Genomic DNA, 20930 nt, shown 5'->3' on the forward strand with positions numbered 1-20930 from the left:
AGGGCAACTGAAAGTTTGGCTCCCAGACCAATGGGGCTCTGGAAGGGGGACAACGCAAGTCCTACCTGGTAGGCATCAGGAATGTTGACTGTTTCTCCATGTTCCCCGACATAGCCAATGATGCCTTTGCCCCAAGGGACCTGTACCTCGTTTGAGTTCTCTGTGCTGCTGCAGGGCAGCAGTGGGGTTCCCGCATGCACATCGAAGAATTTGGAGACCAAACTCTTCTTGCCAGCAGCTGCCCCTTCCACCAGGAAGAGAGAGCAGCGGTCAGCATCCACCATGAGGCAGACAAAGATGAGGATCTTGTAGCTCAGGCTGGTAAGGTCAAGGTCATTGGAGATATCTTTGACCAGTTCCAAAAAGAATTGACGCTCATTATGCTTTTTGAGATGGCACTTGTAGTCCATAGCTGTAGGGGGATACTGAGGCAGATTCACCCTCGATTCCAGCAGGGCACTGAGAATATGGGCTGTGGTGGGGGGCAGGGAGCTGGCCTTCCGGAGAAGTGCCCTCCGCCGCACACTGCTCAGGGGCTCCTGGGCCCGGGAGGTCACTTGTTCATCATAGGTCCTGTTCACGTGGATGGCTTTGGAGCGGGCAAAACTCTTCCTTAGCTCTTTCTGAGAAGCTCTTCGCTGCAGGTTCCCATCACCCCGGCTGCCACTGGCCCAGCTGGGACTCAAGGGTACTCCGCCACAGTCCCCACCACCTGGAGTGGGCTGGCTGTTGGCAGAGCCATTTGATCCAGTGCCACCACCAATGCTGCTGCTGCCTCTGCCACTGACTTGAGCCAAGCTGCTGGTGCCAGGCAGTGCCAGCCTTGGGCCTAAAGCCCCCTGCCTCTGACTGTGCCTCTGCAGCCACTTCTCCACCATATCCTGCTTCCCCTTACGCATCAAATAATCTTCAAACAACTCTGGATGCCTGTCCAGGAAAGTTTCCACCTCCCCAAAGTCCAGGTGGGAAGCTGTCATGGTCCCAGAAACAGCTTTCGTTGTCTCTCTACACTTGGACCAACTGTTTACCTTTCCTAGCCCTCTAGCTGGTCTTGCACATGTCTACCCCAACCAGCATTCCCAGCTCGGTGTCGAGATTCTGCGGAGCAGTGGATTCCTAAGGGGCTGGGAGGTGCCCCTTCCTTCAGGCTCAGAGAGTGGCTGGTACGAACCCCACCCCCTCTCCTGCTACTGCTGCTCTGCACAGGTGCCCCCACTGAGCTGCTGCCACGGCCACAGCTCCTGTTCTGGAAACCCCGAGCTATCAGAGCTATCGCTGCTCCTGCTCTAGCTGCTGCTGCCGCCGCGGCTGCCGCTGTAACCGGATGAGTGGACCACTGTGAAAGGGAGGTAGGACAGGACACGCCCCTGAGTGAGGCACTGAGCCCGGAGGGAGGAGGGAGGAGGGAGGAGAGTGTCGCGGGCGCGGGACCAGCCAAAGTCTCTGGCCCAGGATGCCGGGCGGTTCCTGGACGAGTCTCTGGACGAGTCTCTGGACAGCTTGAATCAGCGACTGGGAACACAGGCGACTCCTGATTGGAACACGAATTGAGGGGGAACTGCACCTTGTTCCTTTCCCCCTCCCTCCTTCCTTACCTCTCCAGCCCTTCCTATTCCAGGGCACTTAATCCTCCAGCGTTTCAAGGAGGCCCCGCGGGAGCCCAGTGCGAGCCCCGAGTACAAGGAAGTGTTGATGTTTTGCGGGAATCAAACCAGAAGCTGACTCCGAGGAAATGAGGATGCTCAGAGACAGGCAGGGTTATTTTTCTGGGATGTGGCTGTGGATTGTTGGTTCCTAGGATTCCTGGGACTGCCAGCTAACACTGCCTAGCTCCTTGTGGGTGTTCAGTAAATATTAATGAAATTGGGTTTATCCAAAATTAGTAAATGAAGTTCCCCATCTGAGTAATTCATGGAGCTGTGGTTGGAGGGAGCAGGACCGCAGAGTGGGTAAGAAAGAAGGATGTAAAACAGTTACTTGGGTTAGGAACCCCGCCTAGCAGGGCCAGATAACAAAGTGGACTTGAGGGCCTCAGGGGCTTCCTTCTAAGCCAGTCCTGCATACAGGGGGATTTCTTTACTTTTCATGAGTGATTTGCCATCTTCTTTCTCCACTCAGCCTGTTTAGTACACCAATGCTTCCTTTACTTGCAATGTGCTAGGGCTTATGGGTAAGAGTTCTCTATAGGAAGCTTTTCTTTCTCCTGCCCCAGGGATACTCCAGATCTGGCTAGTCTCAGCCAGTCAGCTGAGAATAACAAAAGGTTTCCCTTGGGCCTTTCCCAAACCTAGTGATTAAATGTAGATGATTTACCAGTTTTGAGGAGCAGGCTGATAACTGGTATTGAAGCCCAGGGGTCTCCTCTTTTGTAAAAAACAAAAGCAGGTGGAGAACCATCCAGTTCCCCTAGACAGCAGGACAATCTAGAAGTGCTCTTACAGGATGCCAGTGATGAGGATAACAAACAAAAAAAAGAGCTGCAGAGGAGGCAGGTAGTGACTTTTACAGGCTTCCACATGACAGGCACACAGAAGTGACCTAAACAGTAAGCAAAGCTTACTCTCGGAAGATGTCCTTAGACAAGGTATATCAAACACGTGGTATGTATTGATCACTTTAAATTAACATATTAATTCAATCCTCACAACAGACTTATGGGGTGGGGACTCTTACTTTCCCATTTTAAAGATGGGGAAACTCTGAGAAATTGAGCAACTTACCCAAGGTGCACAGTCAGTTGGTGCCAGAGCTAGGAAATGGATACTTTTGGTCTGGCTCCAGAGTGAGGCACCCTTAGCCACATCACTGGATTGTCTCCCATCTGTATCAGCTGAATCTTATCTGTGCCAGGATTTGGGCCAGTAACAGAGATGCAAGACTAGGGCAGAATGTTCTTTAATCATTCTTTTGATATCACCAGGAAGAGCAGAGAGAGAGAAGAGAGGCATTTGTTCAAAATGATCAAGGGCATAGCCTTGGCACTGAGAATGCAACTGTAAACCAAGACTCTGCCTTCACAGAGTCTACATTATGGTGGGGAGACAGTCAATAAACAAATAAGAAAATAAGTACATAGAATACTAAAGCATCAGTGATAACTGCTATGAAGAAAAACAAAACCTGGCAAAGGATTAAATAAAGGGATGAGGTGGTAGAAAGGCCTTTTGAGGGGACACCTGAGCAGATATCTGGTGGAAATAAGGAAACGAGCTATGTTGATATCTGGGAAAGAGTGAGAGAGTGTACCAGGGAGAGGAAGCAAGTGTTAAAGTTGTGAGATGTAATGTGTTTGGACTATTTAAGAGCCAAGGAGACCAGCTAGAAGACAGTAAACCAAATATAGAATATTGGTAGTTTAGAGCCAATTATATTACTTTTGTTTTTGTCATTATTATTATCCTAAAGTAATAGTGTGTGGAAACCTCACTGCATGTGGCCACATCTCTGGTAACCTGAATGATCCATCAGTAAAGATGGTTAGAGTATTGCGCTAGAACTGGCTTGTAGGGGCTCACAAGAGCCTATTTTAGTATCTCTTTCCAACTCCATGTTCAGTGACATTATTTAGCCTCTGATCAGCTATGATGTGAGTATTTATACCACAGAAATCAACAAATGCTATAAATCAGGATTTTTTTTTTCCAGATTGCTAGTTGTTAAACATTTACTAGCAATTCAATTGTCCACCAAATGATGAATAAACAAAATGTAGTATATTCATATAATAGAATATTATTTGGTCATAACAAAAAGGAGTAAAGTACTGATACATATTACAACTTGGGTGAAACTTAAAAACAGTAAGCAGAGTGAAAGAAGCCACTCACACAAAAAAATCACATAATATATAATTTCATTTATATGACATGTTCAGAATAGGCAAATCTATAAAGACAAAAAGTGGATTAGTGGTTGCCAAGAGGTGGGGAAAAAGGGAGACTGAGAGAAAGAAGGGTGCCCACTAAGGGGTATGGGATTTCTTTTTGGGATAATGAAAATGTTTGACACTTGATTGTGGTGATGACTGCACAATTCTGTGAATATATTAAAATCATTGATTGTATACTTTAAATGAGTGAATTCTGTGGTATATGACTTATATGTCAATAAAACTGCTCTAAAACAACAGCAACAAAAACCATGTACCAGCACACAGCTGGTCAGAATACAGCATGGGCATGGAAGCAAGAAAAGTACAGAGCATCCTCAAAGAAGGGAGAGAAATAGACCAGGCCCGGGCTGCCTGGAAACAGAAGGTTTAATAAATAGACGGCTCCTTAATTCCATCTTCCATGTATTCATTTCACAAACAGTTGTTTAGCATTTACTGTATTCCAGGCTCTAGGGACAAAAAAAAAAAAGACTAAGACCAAACCTCTGCCTTTGATTTGGGATCTCACAGTCTATAGCACCAAGAAGAGTGGGAGTAGAGAAGAATACTGAGAAGGGTGGGAAAATGAATTCAGCATTTCTGGTTTGTTTTTAAACTGGCAGTATGCTTGTTCCCTGTTTGGTTCACGAGGTCACTGAAGAAGTCAATGGTTGGGGAAGAAAATGAGAAGGCGATAGCATTCATAAGATAGTCCAGAGGTCTGTGATAGAGAGCTACACAATAAGATGTGTGATAATATGGCCTCAATTACCATTTCCTCTTCATTCTCAGTTAATTTACAAAGGGCTTACTTATAAAGGTGGAGTATTGGTAAACTCCAAGAATAGTGAAGGAACTTAGGACTTGCAGCAGCAGAGAAGTCACCGCCCCTAGACTTGATAGAAGGAAGGAGAAAAAGGTTACCAGGACCTAGGAGAGAGGCTGGTGTAATGAAAACTGCCTTGAAAGAACCAGTGACAGGCTGTCAAAAGACATCAATGACTCAAGCTGACAGCAAAGGAGGAATATCAGGAATAAAATCCTTGATCTCAGTCTCCTCCCTCTCTCCAATAGTGACCAGACCCAACTCGAAGCTAGAGGGTACTGGAGCTTGTTGATAGAATCCATATAGGTTGTCCTCCCTGGGAAGAGAGTAGGGACAAAGGAAGATCTGTATAAGATCTGGAGGGCAAATGAAAAATACTTTGTCCAGTATGAAACCTTGAAGAGGTCCCCTTAGGAAGTAATGGTTGCTATAGCTCCAAAGAATTTTCTGTGTAATTCTGCCCTCTTCTGCTCACCTGCTAATTCCATCAAAATCATCTGTAACACACTCTACAACAGAACCCTCTAAGGGCACTAACCTTGAAAAGATGTGATATTGTGAAGATAGATCAGTCAGCTCAAGGAATAGTGAGCTCTGCCGACTCCCTCTCCATCTACTCCTCCCCTTTTCACCAAATTATAAATATTGACCAAGTAACCTCTCGTTGGAAAAAATAAAGGAGGATTCCTATTGTAGTCTGCAAGAAAAAGGGCTTCCTTTTTGATCTAAATATTCATTACTTTACCATTGCCATTGTCAATTGGCATTTACTGAGCACTCAATGTGCAAAGCACTGGGTTACACACAAGATAACTTTTGTTATTCCAGAGAGGGCCCATTAAATTTTAGTACTGGATAGAACTTTAGAGATCATCTAATACTCCACTTTTATTTTGCACATGTAGAACTTAAGATCTAGAACAGAAACATAACTCCTACAAAGTCACCTGCCAAGCACAACCTCTGATCTGCAACTGATTCCATCCCTCCCTTACCACAATTTGATACCAACCTCTTGAAGCCTAATGAACTTCTGTTTCCTAAGCTTCTCTCCTAATCATTCCCTGTCCTAAAACAGACTTCTATTGTATAAACAATAGGCATCATCAGAAAGGCTGATGCAATTTTCAAAATGAAACATTCACTTCAAAAAAAATTTTAATTGCATATTATTATTTTAGGAAGTATGAATCCACAGGATCAAACGAAAGATGGGCTATTCCAATTCCAAAAAGATTAAAAGTCTCTGAACTGTAAGTTCCACAGAGATGTTTATCTTTATAGGAATTTAGTATCAGAAGTGGTCATAGTCTGTGCCAAATCCCAAACCTGAGGTACTGTAATGGTGGGATTCTTCAGAGAAACAAAACCAATAGGATTATATATAGAGAGAGGATAGGTAGGTAGATAGATAGGTAGACAGACAGACAGACAAGTAGGAATTGGCTCGCACAATTATTGAGGCTGAGAAGTCCCACGATCTGCTGTCTACAGCTGGAAATCCAGGAAAGCCAGTGGTTTAATTCAGTCTGAGTCCTGAAGCCTGAGAAAAAGGGGAGCAAATGATGTAAATTCCAGTCCAAGGGCAAGAGATGTGATGAGTTGTCCCAGCTCAGGTGGTAAGGGAGGAAAAAAAGGGTGAACTACTTCTTCCTCCACCTTTTGTTCTATTCAGGCCTTCAATGGAACAGATGATGCCCAGCCACATTGGGGAAGGCAATCTATTTTACTGGGTCCACCAATTCCAATACTAATCTCATCCAGAAAAACCTTCACAAATACACCCAGAAACAATGTTTATTTAACCTGAGCACCCCATGATCCATTCAAGTTGACATATAAAATTAAATTTTGTAAGCACCTTTTTTCCCACCCTCTTTATGTAAAATCTCAACATGTGTCTGTTTAAATTGTCATTCCCTATCGTAGTAGTGATTTCATCTTAATCCAGTAAAATTTTGTAACCCACAGTAACTCACAAGAAAATAATAAAAATATAAAGTAGTTGTGTGGATTAATATATGCCAGGCAGGGTAAATTAGATTAGCACTCTCCAGCTCCGCATTTGGGAATGAAGTATGTTTCTTTCACTGCAGGAGAAGAAACTACATGTAAATTCTCAAGCATGTATTTACATGATATTTGGACAAATATAGTTGTGTTTCAAAGTATAATTAACTAAATTCCTAGTATCATTAACCAAATTAACAAATTGCCCTCAATAGCTCTTAGGCTCTTGGCAATTATCGTGTATGGTAAATTGTAATAGTATTAAATGTTGATTTTTCTTATTTACTCCATTTCAATTGTCTTTCTCTTTCTTTCTCTTCACTATTAATATTTTTGAGCTATTTTCTCCCAAATTATCTTTGAACAAAATATATAGCTCTCATACTTAACCTCCAGGGACCTCAGTTTCTTTGTGTTTAGTGCTCCTGCTACTGTGCCGTCCGATATGGTGTCCACTAGCCACATGTGGCTAATTAAATTTAGATTAAATTAAATCAAATTATAAGTTCGGTTCCTTGGGAAAACTAGTCACATTTCAAGTGCTCAGTAGTCATATGTGGCTAGTGGCTATCATATTCAAATGTGTAGATATAGACCATTTCCATCACCTTAGATCTATTTGAGAGTGTTGTTCTAAGATCATTTGTAGCCCTAAAATTCTGTGTTTATTCACCAATATCATCAATGGCCTCCCAATTGCCAAATCTAATGGCCCATTTTAATTCTCTAGTTTTATGATAGTCCTCTGTTCTTGAAACTTTTTCTCAACAGCACCATTTCCTGATTATTATTTGAATAGATTTGAATTGCATTCTCTTAAAACAGTGACTAGTCATTGTTCCTCAGTTTATCTCACAAGTTTTTCCACCTCCTATAGCCTTCCTTAATTGTTGCGATTACTCATTTAAGGTCCATTCCCAGGACTTCAATTACCATCTCCCGTTTTTATACTCCCCAATTCATATATTATGTTCCAAGGTGATTTGGTTTTCTATCAACAGATGCCATCTTAGTAGCTGGGCTGCCATAACAAAGTATCGTAGACTAAGTGTCTCAAGTAACAGAATTTTTTTTTTCCTCACAGTTCTCAATACTGGAAGCCTGAGATCAGAATGCCAACATGGTTGAATTCTGGTGAGAACTCGCTTCCTGGCTTACAGATGGCCAACTTCTCAGTATGTCCTCGCATAGCAGAGAAAGAAAGCAAGCTCTCTGGTTTCTCTTCTTATTAAATCACCAGTTTCATCGGACCAGGTCTCCATCCTCATGACCACATCTAACCCTAATTACCTCCCAAAGACCCATCTCTAATTACCATCATACTCGGGGTAAGAGTTTAAATATATGAATTTTGCGGGAATGCAAACATTTAGTTCATAACAGATACATAACCTCAAAACTTAGTTGCTTGAAACAAATATAAATTTTTTAACTTACCACAATTCTGTAGATTGACTAGTAGTTCTTCTGCTCCACTTGGTATTAGCAGGAGTCACTCCTGTGGCTGAATTCAGCTGGCAGCTGGGCTGCACTGGAAAGTCTAAGAAGGCTTCTTTGCACACATCTAGGGCCTCAGTGCTGGAGCCACTCAGTTCTCCTCCAAGAGGCCTCTTTTCACATAATGTCTCATCCTCCAGATCTTCTTCATATGGCTTCTCTCTCCAATGCAACAGCCTGTCCTTCCTTATAGGGAGGCATCTGGGCTCCAAAAGGGAGTGTTTCGAGAAGATAAACACAATGTGCAAGCACTTGTCAAGTTTGTATCATACTTGTTAATGTCCCATTGGTCAAAGCCAACTATATAGCCATGCACAGAGTCAGTTAGAGGAGGGACAAGGATGTGATTACTCACAGGTATGGTTCACTAGGAGCCACCAGTATAACAGCCAACCACACAAGCTTTCTCCTGAATCCTCAACCCACATACCCAACTGCTACCAGACATTTGCTCCTAAATGTCTCACAGATATCTCAAATTTATCATTTCCAAGATCACTCTCATCCCTCTCCACCTTAAATCACTCAATCCTATATATTTATTTCAGAAATTTCTCTTTGAATCCAGCTTTTCTTCTTCAAACCCTTGAATTTGCCTTAACTCAAGCCTTCATTATCTGTCCATTCTCTACAGTATTGTCTTTCACATAACAGTATTATAATGGCACAATGTTGCTTATAAACTCTTTTATTATAGGATTAAGTCCTTGTCAAAGACTTGTAGTGGGTTCAATGGCAACCTCCCAAAAGATAATGTCCTCCTAGAACCCGTGAATACGACCTTATTTGGAAAGATGGTCTTTGCAAATGTTATTATGTTAAGATCAGATTATCCTGGACTTAGAGTGAACCCTAAATGCAATGACACTTTTCTTTATAAGATACAGAAGAGAAGACAGAGACACACAGAGGAGAAGGAGCTCTGAAGACAAGTAGAGATTGGATTGATGCATTTACAAACCAAGGAACATCAAGGACTGCTGGTAGCCATCACAAGATAGGAGAGAGGCATGGAATAGATTCTCCCTCAGAACCTACACACACACACACACACACACACACACACACACACACACACACACACACACCAAATCAACCTCTCAACACTTTGATTTTGGAGTTCTGGTCTCCAGAACTGCCAGAGAATAAATATCTGTTGTTTTAAGCTACCAAGTTTGTGGTAATTTGTTACCTTAGGCCTGGGAAACTAATATAAAATCCTTCATTGCACCTCTATTTTCCATCTCTATTCTTCTGCTACTCCCTGACATATATTCACCAAGCACACAGATCCCTTCTTTCTCTGGGCTTCTTCCTCCTGAAATGCCTTTCTCTCCTTTCCTGCCTCTCAAACTTTTTTTTCTGTTAAAAATTATTTGAAATGTCACATTTTATGACATAGAAGCTTCCACAGTAAGAAGCTGCATTTTATCTTCCTGTGTATCTGTCTTCTTCTTCCACACATTTTAGTCATTTAATACTTGGTATTTATTCAACTCAGCATGATGCATTTAATTCTCCATTTAAAAAATGTTTTACATTAAATCATATTTTATTATTCTTTTATCTCTTCTTTTTTCAATTCAAAAATTAAAACCACTCTAAGCAATAAGCCTACCTGCATTCATAATTGCATTAAAGAATATAAGTACCTAGAAGGTAAATTTTTAAAATTTTAAAGATATCTAAGTGAACAGTAATGTGCCATGAAGTTATAGAAAGAGAATATCATGCCATAAATATTTCAGAAATTGTTTTCTTCTTCAAATCAAGAGTATTTCATCTCAGAAGAAAAATTAGCAATAATCATAGTATCTTACTGAAGACGATATTTTGATAAAATAAACGGATAGGCTTTTAACTGTTTCAAAATATTTTCTCTACATTTGGAGACTCAAACTTAGAATATGGGTAATTCAATATTTAAAAAATTCCCTCTTTTTAAAGCTTTGTTAAAAAATATCTTAATCAACTGTTGAATTAGACACTGAAGATTTAAAATGGTGTAAGGATCATCCCTTTCCTCAAAGAACATTTACAGTCTAGCTAGGAAGATAAGATTTTACGTTAAAGTACAATTGACAATACAGGTTTCCATTGAGGAAGTATGACAGATAAGGAAATCTATTAAAATAAATCAGAAGTATTCTTAAATGCCATATGATACTGTTTATATTTAATAATCATAGCATCATTAGTATTAACATTGAAAGTGTAGACCTACAAATATCAGAACAAAAGGAGGAAAAATGGAAGGAAATTCAATAATAGATGATTTTGTTTTCATTTAGGGAAATAATATACAAAAAGAAGGGTAGAAATAAATATTAGATACAAATGCCTTTCTTCTTAATTGCCATGTCTTCACTCACTAAATCAAAAGTAATTAATCATTCCAGGAATTGCTCTACATGTCTTATAGGAAAAATACTATAAAAATAGAATAAAGATGCCTTATCATTTAAAGGACAGTTTCCATTTATCTCATCTGTTATGTTTTGATTCAAAGATGAAATATTACTCGAGTTACTTTTACAGCAACTAATATCAAAAAATAAACATGTCACTTCTCAATTATTTATTTAATTTTTTGAATGATCATGATAAATAAAAGGCTAGAGCAAGGCCAAGCAGCTATAAATTTCAAATAAACATTTAAAAAAAATACTATATGTTATTCGTAAAACATTTATAATGTTTTAATGTCAGAATTTACCTTTTCAAAATAAATACATAAAAATTAAAAACAATTTGAACTTGGAAAAGCAATGAACCTCTTGCCAAATTAATCTTACTAATATAGGCTATAATGTGAAATAGTAGTTACCATTCTGGAAAAGATTAGTTATTATTCTGGAAACTCTAACTACATCACTGCTATGTGCTATAAGAACAGATAATGAATGTAGCCCTGTGTGTTGGGCAACCAGGTTTCAAGATAAAACCTGATGCTGGATATTTCTCCTGAAATTTAGCCTCTGATAGATTTTCTCACTTGTGTGTATATATATATATTTTTTAGCATAAATGCTGCTTCTGAATGATTCATAGGTACAGAAAATTTCTTTACCAGTTATTTTACAACCAAGAAATAGATCAATTTAAAATCTTTCCAGATATCAATATTATAAATACAGTAAACAAAGGAAAAACAAAATATTCACCAAATTATTAAATTTATGCCATTACACAATAATAAGAGAAAGAATGTGGTTAATTTCACTCTCTCACTCAAATACACTTGGGCATAATAAAATATGTCATTTGTCAACCGAGACCAAAACAGGCATCTTTCTCAGCCTGGCTGCCTTTTCTTGTCCAATTTCATCCATCTCTTCATCAAATCTTCCCTATTAAATGAGCTCCAGCCTCCAAGGATATTCTGACACTGACCTTGGAGGGAGTTTTAAGCATTTTTTGCTTGTTTGTTTGTTTGTCTGTGGTAGTGATTTCACTGTATTGTTTCTAACCCAGTTGCAAACTCATGTTTCAAATATATATCAGACACTATCCAATACTTTGTATGTTGGCTCTTCTCGTTTAGTAGATTCCCTAGTGAAGTGGGAGTGGTGCTATCTATCATCATCAAGGTCACAGGGAAGGCCATTGTGGGGAGCCTCCTGCACAAGGCCATCTCTGTCACTGCCCTAATGATTTTAGGTTGATCTCAGCTTTCATGTTTTATATATTTTCACTAGTGTCAAGCTATGGTAGGGCAAGTTACTTAACTTCTCTATGACTCAGTTTCTATATCTGTAAAATGTGACTCATTTCCCTAATAGGATTGTTGTGAGAATTAAATTACTATACGTACAACATTTAGAACAGTATCTAACCCATAAGTTCTCAATAAATTAGTCATTCTCTTACTGTCGTCATTGTTATTATTTTAAACACCAATACATAGTCCTTAAGAGATACAATTTTTAAAATACTTATACTATTATTAAGGAAAGTAAATGCTGGCATGAATAACTGTTTTTAAAACCATAATTTTTTGCTAGTTGGAGGTAATTGAAAAGATAAAGATAGAACTTAACAGAACTAAATATTCGAAGAAGCACAATTGTGGCAGGAAATTTAACCAGTTTGAGGAGCCAAAAAACAAAAATGACAAATAAACAAAAAACATTGCTTACAAAGATGACACACTTGCTTTTCAAAAGAACTGGCTGTGCTGGTTTCCACTGACTGGCCAAGAAAGCATGTTCAGGGGAGTCACACAGATCAACTAAACCAGCCCTTAGAAAGTGTCAGCAGTACTTCTTCCTGCTACGGTAGCCACCCTGCCTTTTGACAGGCTGTCCTACTAATAACACCACATTCCCAAAATATATTCAAAGTAAGTTTTTCAATAACTCACTATGCACGGAATGTTCTTCTTTCTCAATTTTCATAAAATAATATGGGATTTACTGACATAGAAAAAAAGTCTCACAAATTTTGCTTGTGCATCTGTAATAAAATTTTAGTGACTTTTGAACTATCCTTTTTTTTCCTGTTCGAAGGATAATATATGCTCATAAAAATTTTAAAATAAAAAGATTATGTAAAAGTCGAATTAAAGTATCCCATCTCCAATCCCCCAAAACACATACCTATCAGTGTGGTGTGTATCAACAAATGAATATATATATATATATATTTTGTATAAGCATAGAAAAAACTATATATAAAATTGAACTATTCTATAACATTGATCTGAAATTTGCTTTCCTTACTCAACAATGAATTATAGACATCCTTCCACAACAGTACAAATAAAACCTGCAAAATTCAAAAAAAGTTTTTATCTTAAAGCAAAACTAACACTCCATGAAACACCATATTTATTTTATTTAGAATTATAAGAAACGTAACTTTCTCTTCTAAATCAAAATTTTCTCTCTAATGATAAATGATCTTCTTGAATGTAATAGTGAAATAGAATCTTCTAGTCCTAACTACCAAAGAATCTCAGTTAATTAATTTTTCATGCTTCAAGTAAAAGAGCACAATAATTTGATTATTGCCTATAATGAATCCAAAATTGAAATTTTCAAAGGCTTTATTTTTTTTCCTCACATATCAGAATTAGAGAAGTAGTAGGAGACCAGGGATAGTTAGAACAAAGTTATTGAAGTCACAAGCCAGAATGCAGATATGAGCAAGTCTGAAATGGGAGCTGGCATGCTGCAAGCAAACATAGAAACCAGAAACAAGAACAGAGCAAAGTTCACAACAAAAGAAATCATCAACAAAATGAAAAGGCAACCTACTGAACTTGATAAAATATCTGCAAATCATATATTTGATAGAGGATTAATATCCAAAATATATGAAGAACTCATATAACTCAATAGCAAACAAACAAACAAATAATCCATATGATTTCACCTATATGTGGGATATAAAACTGAAAGTAACAAGCGATCAAAACGAAGAGAGACTCATGGATTTGGACAACAGCTTAGTGGTTATTAAAGGGAAAAGAGTTGGGGGACAAGTAGATAAGGGTAAAGGGTATCAAATGTATGGTGACGGAAAGAAATTTTAATTTGGGCATTGAACACAAAATCCAATATACATATGATGTATTATTGAATACATCACTTGAAATCTATATAATTTTATTAGCCAATATCACCCCAATAAATTTAATAAAATTAAAAAAAAATAGGCAGATCTAAACAGACATTTTTCCAAGGAAGACATATAGAGATGGCCAACAGGTATGTGAAAAAGATGCTCAACATCACCGATCATCAGGGATATGCAAATCAAAACCTCAGTGAGATATCACCTCACACTTGTTAGAATGGCTATGTCAAAAAGACAAGAAATAACTGTTGGTGAAGATGTGGAGAAAAGGGAACTCTGTGCACGGTTGGTGGGAATGTAAATTGGTGTAGCCATGATGGAAAACAGTATGAGATTTCCTAAAAAATTAAAAATAGAACTACCATATGACCTAGCAATTTCACTTCTGGGTATTTATCCAAAGAAAACAAAAACACTAACTCAAAGAGATAGCTGCACCCCCATGTTCACTGCAGCCTTATTCATAATAGCCACAATATGGAAACAACCTAAATGTCCATTGATGGATTAAAAAATGTGAGATATACACATATAATGTATCAATATATAATAAAATATTATTCAGCCACACAAAAACCATGAAATTTTGGCATTCGTGACAACACGGATGAAAATTAAGGGCATTATGTTAAGTGAAATAAGTCAGAGAAAGACAAATACACATGATCTCACATATGTGAAATCTTTAAAAAAAAAATTACCAAGCTCATAGACACAGATTGGTGGTTCCCAGAGGCAGGGAGTTGTGGGTGGGCAAAATGGGTGAAGGGTGTCAAAGGGTACGAACTTAAAAAATAAATAAGTCATGAGGATTTAATGTACAGCATGGGTACTATAAGTAATAGTATTGCATATTTAAAAGTTGATGAGATCTTAAAAGTTCTCATCACAAGATAAAATTTCGTAACTATGAATGGCAACAGATGTTAGACTTATTGTGATCATTTCTCAATGAATACAAATGTTGAATATTGTACACCTGAAACTAATATGTTATATATCTATTAAACATCAATAAAAAAGAAAATTTAAGAATAATTTTTTTAAAAAGAACAGCAAAGTTAACACCTAGGGTGTGACTGGTCAGGGTAACAGGTATATCAAAGAGCAGACAGGCTGGGTTCCACAGAGTGACTGAAGTAAAAATATGAACAAAAGAAATGCATATACATGTTTATGGTAGTTGGTATTTTGTTAGCCATTCTTCACTACCCTCTTCTAAAAGGGTGACATATTACTGTTATGTGACTTGTCATTACTTCTGCAGAGGGAATATATTTCCTCATTCATTAACATTGGGCTTGGCTGCTTAACATGTTTTAGTCATTGGAATGTAAGCACACAGAATGTATACTACATCTGAGCATAAGCTTTATGAAGCATCAGGAGCTTCTTCCAGGGCTCTTGATCTTTCCCTCTGCCACAGAATGAGGATGTCCTATATAGGTACTTTTCCTTTAACTGGAGTCCCAGAGTGAAAGATACTTGGAGAAGAGCCACAGCTGACCACAGGCTACATGCCATGTGAATGAGAAATAAATGTTTTATTGTTGCAAGCCTCCAAGATTTTGTAACTATAGCAAGGTTAACTAATACAGAAATTGGTACCTAGAAGTGGAGTGCTGCTTCGTGGACTTATCTTCAGCACCAGATAGCAGGTGGCATGAAAACTGTTACTCGGAAAAATGGTGACCCATGTTATAGAGGGTTCAAATATTTGAGGAAATATTTGCAATAACAAACAACAGGTAATAAATTTAATGAATGTATGGCTTTGGGTGAAGAGAATGCAAAACAAAACGTTACTAGTGTACCTTGGTCATGACTAGCTGTATTTAACAAGATTCTACAAAAGAGGTAAGTGAGCTCAGGAAAAGAACTGGCCTATCTACAAGCAGGACGCAAGAGAAAACAGACAATCCAGAAATCCTGGGAGTTGCCACTCTAAAAGCTCCAAATCTTTCTCATCCTCAACTTCAGATAAAATTTAAAAATGCTCTGCATAACAAAGGCCAAATAAAGACTGAGGCAGGGAAAATGGCTCAGGAAAAAGAATGTTACTTCATGAAAGCCTGGTAAGCATAAAGTACCACTGACAAAAAATAAAAATTAAAGAGATTTTTGGAAACAGTTGTACTGTCAAAAGCACCACCATTCTAGGTTTAAAAAGTACTGTGACTGTTAAACACATGAAAACAATCTTTGGGCCGCAATCACCTGGGGGTACGACTGGGCTAGATGGCCTAGTCTGTCTGGCCCCTTGACGGAGACGGTTAGAAGTCTGGACTCAATGGGACTCTGAAACAATTGATCTCCCTCTCTTTCTTCCTCTTCCTCTACTTCTTTCTCTACAGTCTCAGGCCCTCTCACTCTCCATAAGGTTTCTTCTCCATGTGTTCTCCCCAGCAGGATTGCTGAACTTCTTATGTGTTGGCTTGGGTCTTACAAAAATGCAAAAGTGGAAGCTGCCAGGCCTTCTTAAGGCTCAGGACCTGAACTAGTATAGCATCAGTTCTACCACCTTCTACTTGTTAAAGTGAATCAAAAAATTAAAAAATAAATAAAATTAAAATAAATTTTAAAAAATAAAAAATAAAGTGAATTAAGGTCAGCACAGGTTCAGTATGGGAGAGAACGACACAAAGGCACGAATACTTGGAAGGAGGGTTTATTGAGAGCCATCTTTAGAGACCAGCTACCACAATGCACAATAAATATTTATAAAATCAACTAAGTAATGATTAAATTACTACAGCAGACCACATTCTTATTGTGGTAGAGATGGGCACATGATAGTCTAAAATTATCATTTTCATTATCAAATGAAAATGAAAATGACTGTATCATTATATAGCCAAGATTTTCACATAATATTCCAAATACCATACCAAAAAAGGAATATGAACCAAAAATAGGCCTCTTGACAGGATTAATACAGTTTTTATTTAAAAGATTTTGATTCCATGACTGTTGCAGTTTTATGAAGGAAAATTAAATGTGAGGAAATTGGCAGATAGACGTGAATTTAAAATGTATGGCTCTAGCCAGGACCTCACCTAAAAAGTAGGAAAATCAGGGACCCAGGTTCTAGTCCCAGTTTTGAGGACTAACATAACCAGCTGTTTGATTTTGGAAGTCTTGGACTTCAGTTTTCTCAACCATAAAATAAGTATGGGAATCATCAGTTTTCAAACATTTTCTATCCACTGTATCCTTTATTCAAAATTAGTTTTACTCGTAGGAGGTAGAGAGGAAGGATGAGGAGTAAGGAGGTTGTCCCACCTTTCCTCGATCAGAGTGATTCTGTTTTAAATACTGAGTCCTCCTCATAGGAGGATTGCATTTAAACAAATGGTTCTTCAAGTAAAATATCTCTGAAAATGAGAGATCTGGCCCAACCCCCCCAGGCTTTATTGATGAGAAAATAGTGTTCCTTTCCGCACCACTCTCTCTGCCTTGCTAGTGCCTGTCATCAGCTCTTGAGCCCTCATGTAATACTCCAACCCCACGGTAGTGCCCCGCTCCCACCTGCCCCTACTACTACAGTATTCTGTGCTTAAATTAGGCCTCGCCTTGTGGAGATTGAGGAATTCAAGCTGAAGAACAACATGAACTTGTGACTTCAAACTCACAAGTTGCTGATAATCATCGCTCAGTGAAAAATACAAAGAAAATTTGATTCTAAATTCCTACCCTTGCTAATATTTTAGAAGAATGTGATGATGAGGGAGAATAAGCAAATCGAATACTCTAAAATCATGCTGTGCTATATACATCATCTTGTGGGACACAAGGGTTCAATTAAAAAAAATATTCTTCTTGAAAAATAAAAGGTGTATTTTTTCCCACAAGAACCACTGACTAGAGACATATCTGGGAAGCACTTCACTTGCTGGTGTGAATGAAAAATTTAAGAACACAGGAACTAACAATGTTCTACTACTTACTGAAGAGTTCTCTCTGTTCCTCCTGAATACACAAATAATTGCCAAGTTACTGATCTCACATTTTTACTTTAATTATTTTATTCTTCCAAATCCTTATCAAGATACATATTAGAACTGCCTATGCTAAAAGCAATAAATGTGCATCTTACATAATCATCCAACTGTCTGCAATACTTTTCAAATATATTTTTGTTAATATGCAATCAGCATAACATTTCCTAGCCATTGAAGTCTCCTGGTTCCTGTTCATAGTCCCATGAAACAAAGATATCTACTTTTCTTTCCAATTTCATATTCATAGGAAACTGTTCATGAATCTTTTTCCTACTGAATCTTTACCTATAAGTTTAGGAGACATTGGCAGTCTTCAATAACAACTTTAGATCATTGGAAAGTTCATTATTCTTTCCTTTGCCCTGTCAAGGTGCACCAAATTTAGGTTGAAAGAACAATCCCCTTTAAGATTCCTCATTAATTTGCAAGGAGACATATTGCATAGATATGATGCCTGCATCAGTTAGGGTTTGACCAAGGAAGCAGGATCAAATGAGTGATGTAAATGAGGGCGTTATTAGAGGGATAAGACCTTACATAATCTGGGGAGAAATAAAGATCCAGAAGAGACAGCTGAAGGATCAGAGCAAGGTCACTACGACCACAAAAGAGAACTGGCGAAGACCACTGAAGGTTGTTAGTGCTGCATCTGGTGATGGGCCTAAAGTTGCTGTAGGTCGGCAGGGCAGGTAGTCAAGAAGGACAGCCAGGAGCAGAGCAGGAAGAGCAAGGAAAGCCTGTGAGGATGATCTGGTACCCATGTTCTCTGTTTCTCACCATTTCAACCTTGATTATATGAATGACCTAAAGAAGACAAGCCCTTCCTCCTCAAAGCTGCACATACTACTGGTCCAAGCCTCAGAGGAGCTGAAAGAAATGTGGTAGGAGGTGAAGAATCTGAGTATCCAGCTGCTGCTCCACCACGCAAAGGTTACTGTCAACAGATTAGTGACAAGTCTGAGTTGCATCTGGGGCCCTGCACTGACTTTACAAATGTAGAAGTTTCTGCCTAATTACATGGCCTTCCAAATCTTGAGCAGATTCTCATGTGATCAACCCTAACAAGGAACCATACAGAGAAGCAAATTCTGGCAAAAACAGCTCCAGCTTAGCTAAATTGGCACAGGATAAAATTACCTCAGTGCCCAGAAATCCCTTCGTGTAAATTGATCCTAAATGGATTTAAGCCTCTCAGAGACAATATATATTCATTCAATAATAAAGTCTATCATAATGTAGAATTTTAATTACTACATTTATTTGCAATTCTTCCTCCAAATTTTTTTCTAGTACCAGAAACATCACTACCGGCAAAGAAGTACTTATTTTGCTATTCCTAGGATAAACATAAATGTAAAGCAACATTCAATATCTTATCACTAACCGAATAATTTTTTAAATGAAAGGAAGGTAAATATCTCTCCATTTCCACCCAGCTGCCCTGTATCATCTCAGGTCTTCTCACACTTATCTTCACTCTACTTCTCCTAGATCAAAAGTATCTGAATTCCAAAGGCCTTCTTATTCCTCTCTGCAATGCAGTTTTTTGACTAAGTCACCAAGTCCATCTGTCAGGATTGTATAAATCTGAACTGTAACAATGAATATAAATTAAGTTCAAGTTCCTTCTCACAGAGATCTCTGTCTCGTGTAAAACAGGATATGAAATACGTCACCTAATTTTACATCCTTGCAAACCCAATTCAGCTCTGAGACTGGCAAGATCCATAATACACTCTTGGAGTCCCTACAGATGTCTCTGCCCTCATCAAAGAATTCCCCACGGAGAGAGTAACAGGCTCAACTTTGCCTGAAGTCCTCCTTGGCCCCCCCAGGGCACACACTCCTGTACAATTCTTGCACTGGGCTCCATGAATAATACTATGATTCTCTCCTACTTGCCAGAAGCAATAAAATTAAGCCTGTCACTTAGTTGATTTAATAGAACCTTCTGGCAATCGTAGCTTTGTTCAACTACGTTCTCCTCACTCCGAACTTTTTGGTAGGTTTTCCTCTCAGTAGTAGCATCTGCTAATAAGCTAACTAGCAACATATTATCCCTATTTTGATACAGTGAAAGTCACCAGGAATTATAATAGGAGGTCCAAGTTTTGGTTTTGGCATGAGATCTCTCTAAATCTCAGTACAGAAGGTAAAATCCTCATACAGGTGTTGGTCGTAAAGTAAAAATGAAATAATAGATGTTCCACTCTCACGCATAATGAGCCCTGACCAGTCTATTACCCGCCTCCTTGGTAGGAAAACAGCTTCTCCTTCCTGCATCGGCCATACCATTTGGGTGACAGAATACCGTAGGATTCCATAGCCACTTCAGGGGCCACTTCAAGCCACACAGGCCCTGCTGTGGACCAGCTCCACCATGCCTCATGCCCACTTACTGTGAAGTGAGAGGTCTTTCCATATAAATGGTGAGATTGTTTTTTCCTCCCTCGTTCTCAGGGTCTCTGCTATCCTTCCCTACAATCTAGTTTTAGATTAGGATTAGAAGAGTATCATAAAAAGATTAATGCAAAAAGAGTGTTATGTGATATAAATTTTTACTAACATGGAACACGCTTTCTCCTTCTCTCTAGATTTTATTTTATGCTACTCATGGTCAACGATTGGCTTCCCCCGCCCCCAATAGTATTCTTAAGGTAAGATCAAATATCTGACTTCATTTTCCCTACTTTTTTTTTCTTAAGTATTATTTATAATAAAAGGCAAACACATAATCAAACTTGGCTTAATAAAAACTAAAGCTAATGTCTGCTATATTTACATTTAAATTACAGAGAAATAAGTATGAGGAACCTATCTCCATCATCAGTAGCAGTTGCTAGGCTTATAAAATATTTTGTGCATGTTGAGGCTACTGAAGCACAATAGATTTCAGTTTTGTTCCCTCTCCTCCATTCTGACCTTATCCACATCCTTAGTGAGCAGATAAAAATAAGTTCAGACTTTGAAGGAGATTTGATCAGTAGATTATACACAATAAAAAATATCAACTTTTATTTTAAATGTTAAACTTACTACAGGCTAATCAAGAAATATTAAATATCACTTCTTTAAATGTGCAAGATTTAAAATTGGAAAATTGTGGCTAAATAACTAATATATATTTTTAAGTTACAAGACCATT

General features: G+C 38.4%; 1 protein-coding gene across 1 annotated transcript in view; it reads right to left on the reverse strand.

The window, feature by feature from the left end:
* Positions 1-1136, reverse strand: part of PDE11A (phosphodiesterase 11A) — a 315101-nt gene extending 313965 nt beyond the window's left edge. The window contains exon 1 of the mRNA XM_039855267.1: positions 66-1136. Within this exon, the coding sequence (XP_039711201.1) occupies positions 66-977 (912 nt within the window). The 5' untranslated portion in view covers positions 978-1136. The remainder of the gene's footprint in view (positions 1-65) is intronic.
* Positions 1137-20930: the final 19794 nt, after the last annotated feature.

The sequence above is a fragment of the Pteropus medius genome, unplaced genomic scaffold (genome assembly GCF_902729225.1).
Source record: "Pteropus medius unplaced genomic scaffold, Ma_sr-lr_union100, whole genome shotgun sequence".
Classification (NCBI taxonomy): domain Eukaryota; kingdom Metazoa; phylum Chordata; class Mammalia; order Chiroptera; family Pteropodidae; genus Pteropus; species Pteropus medius.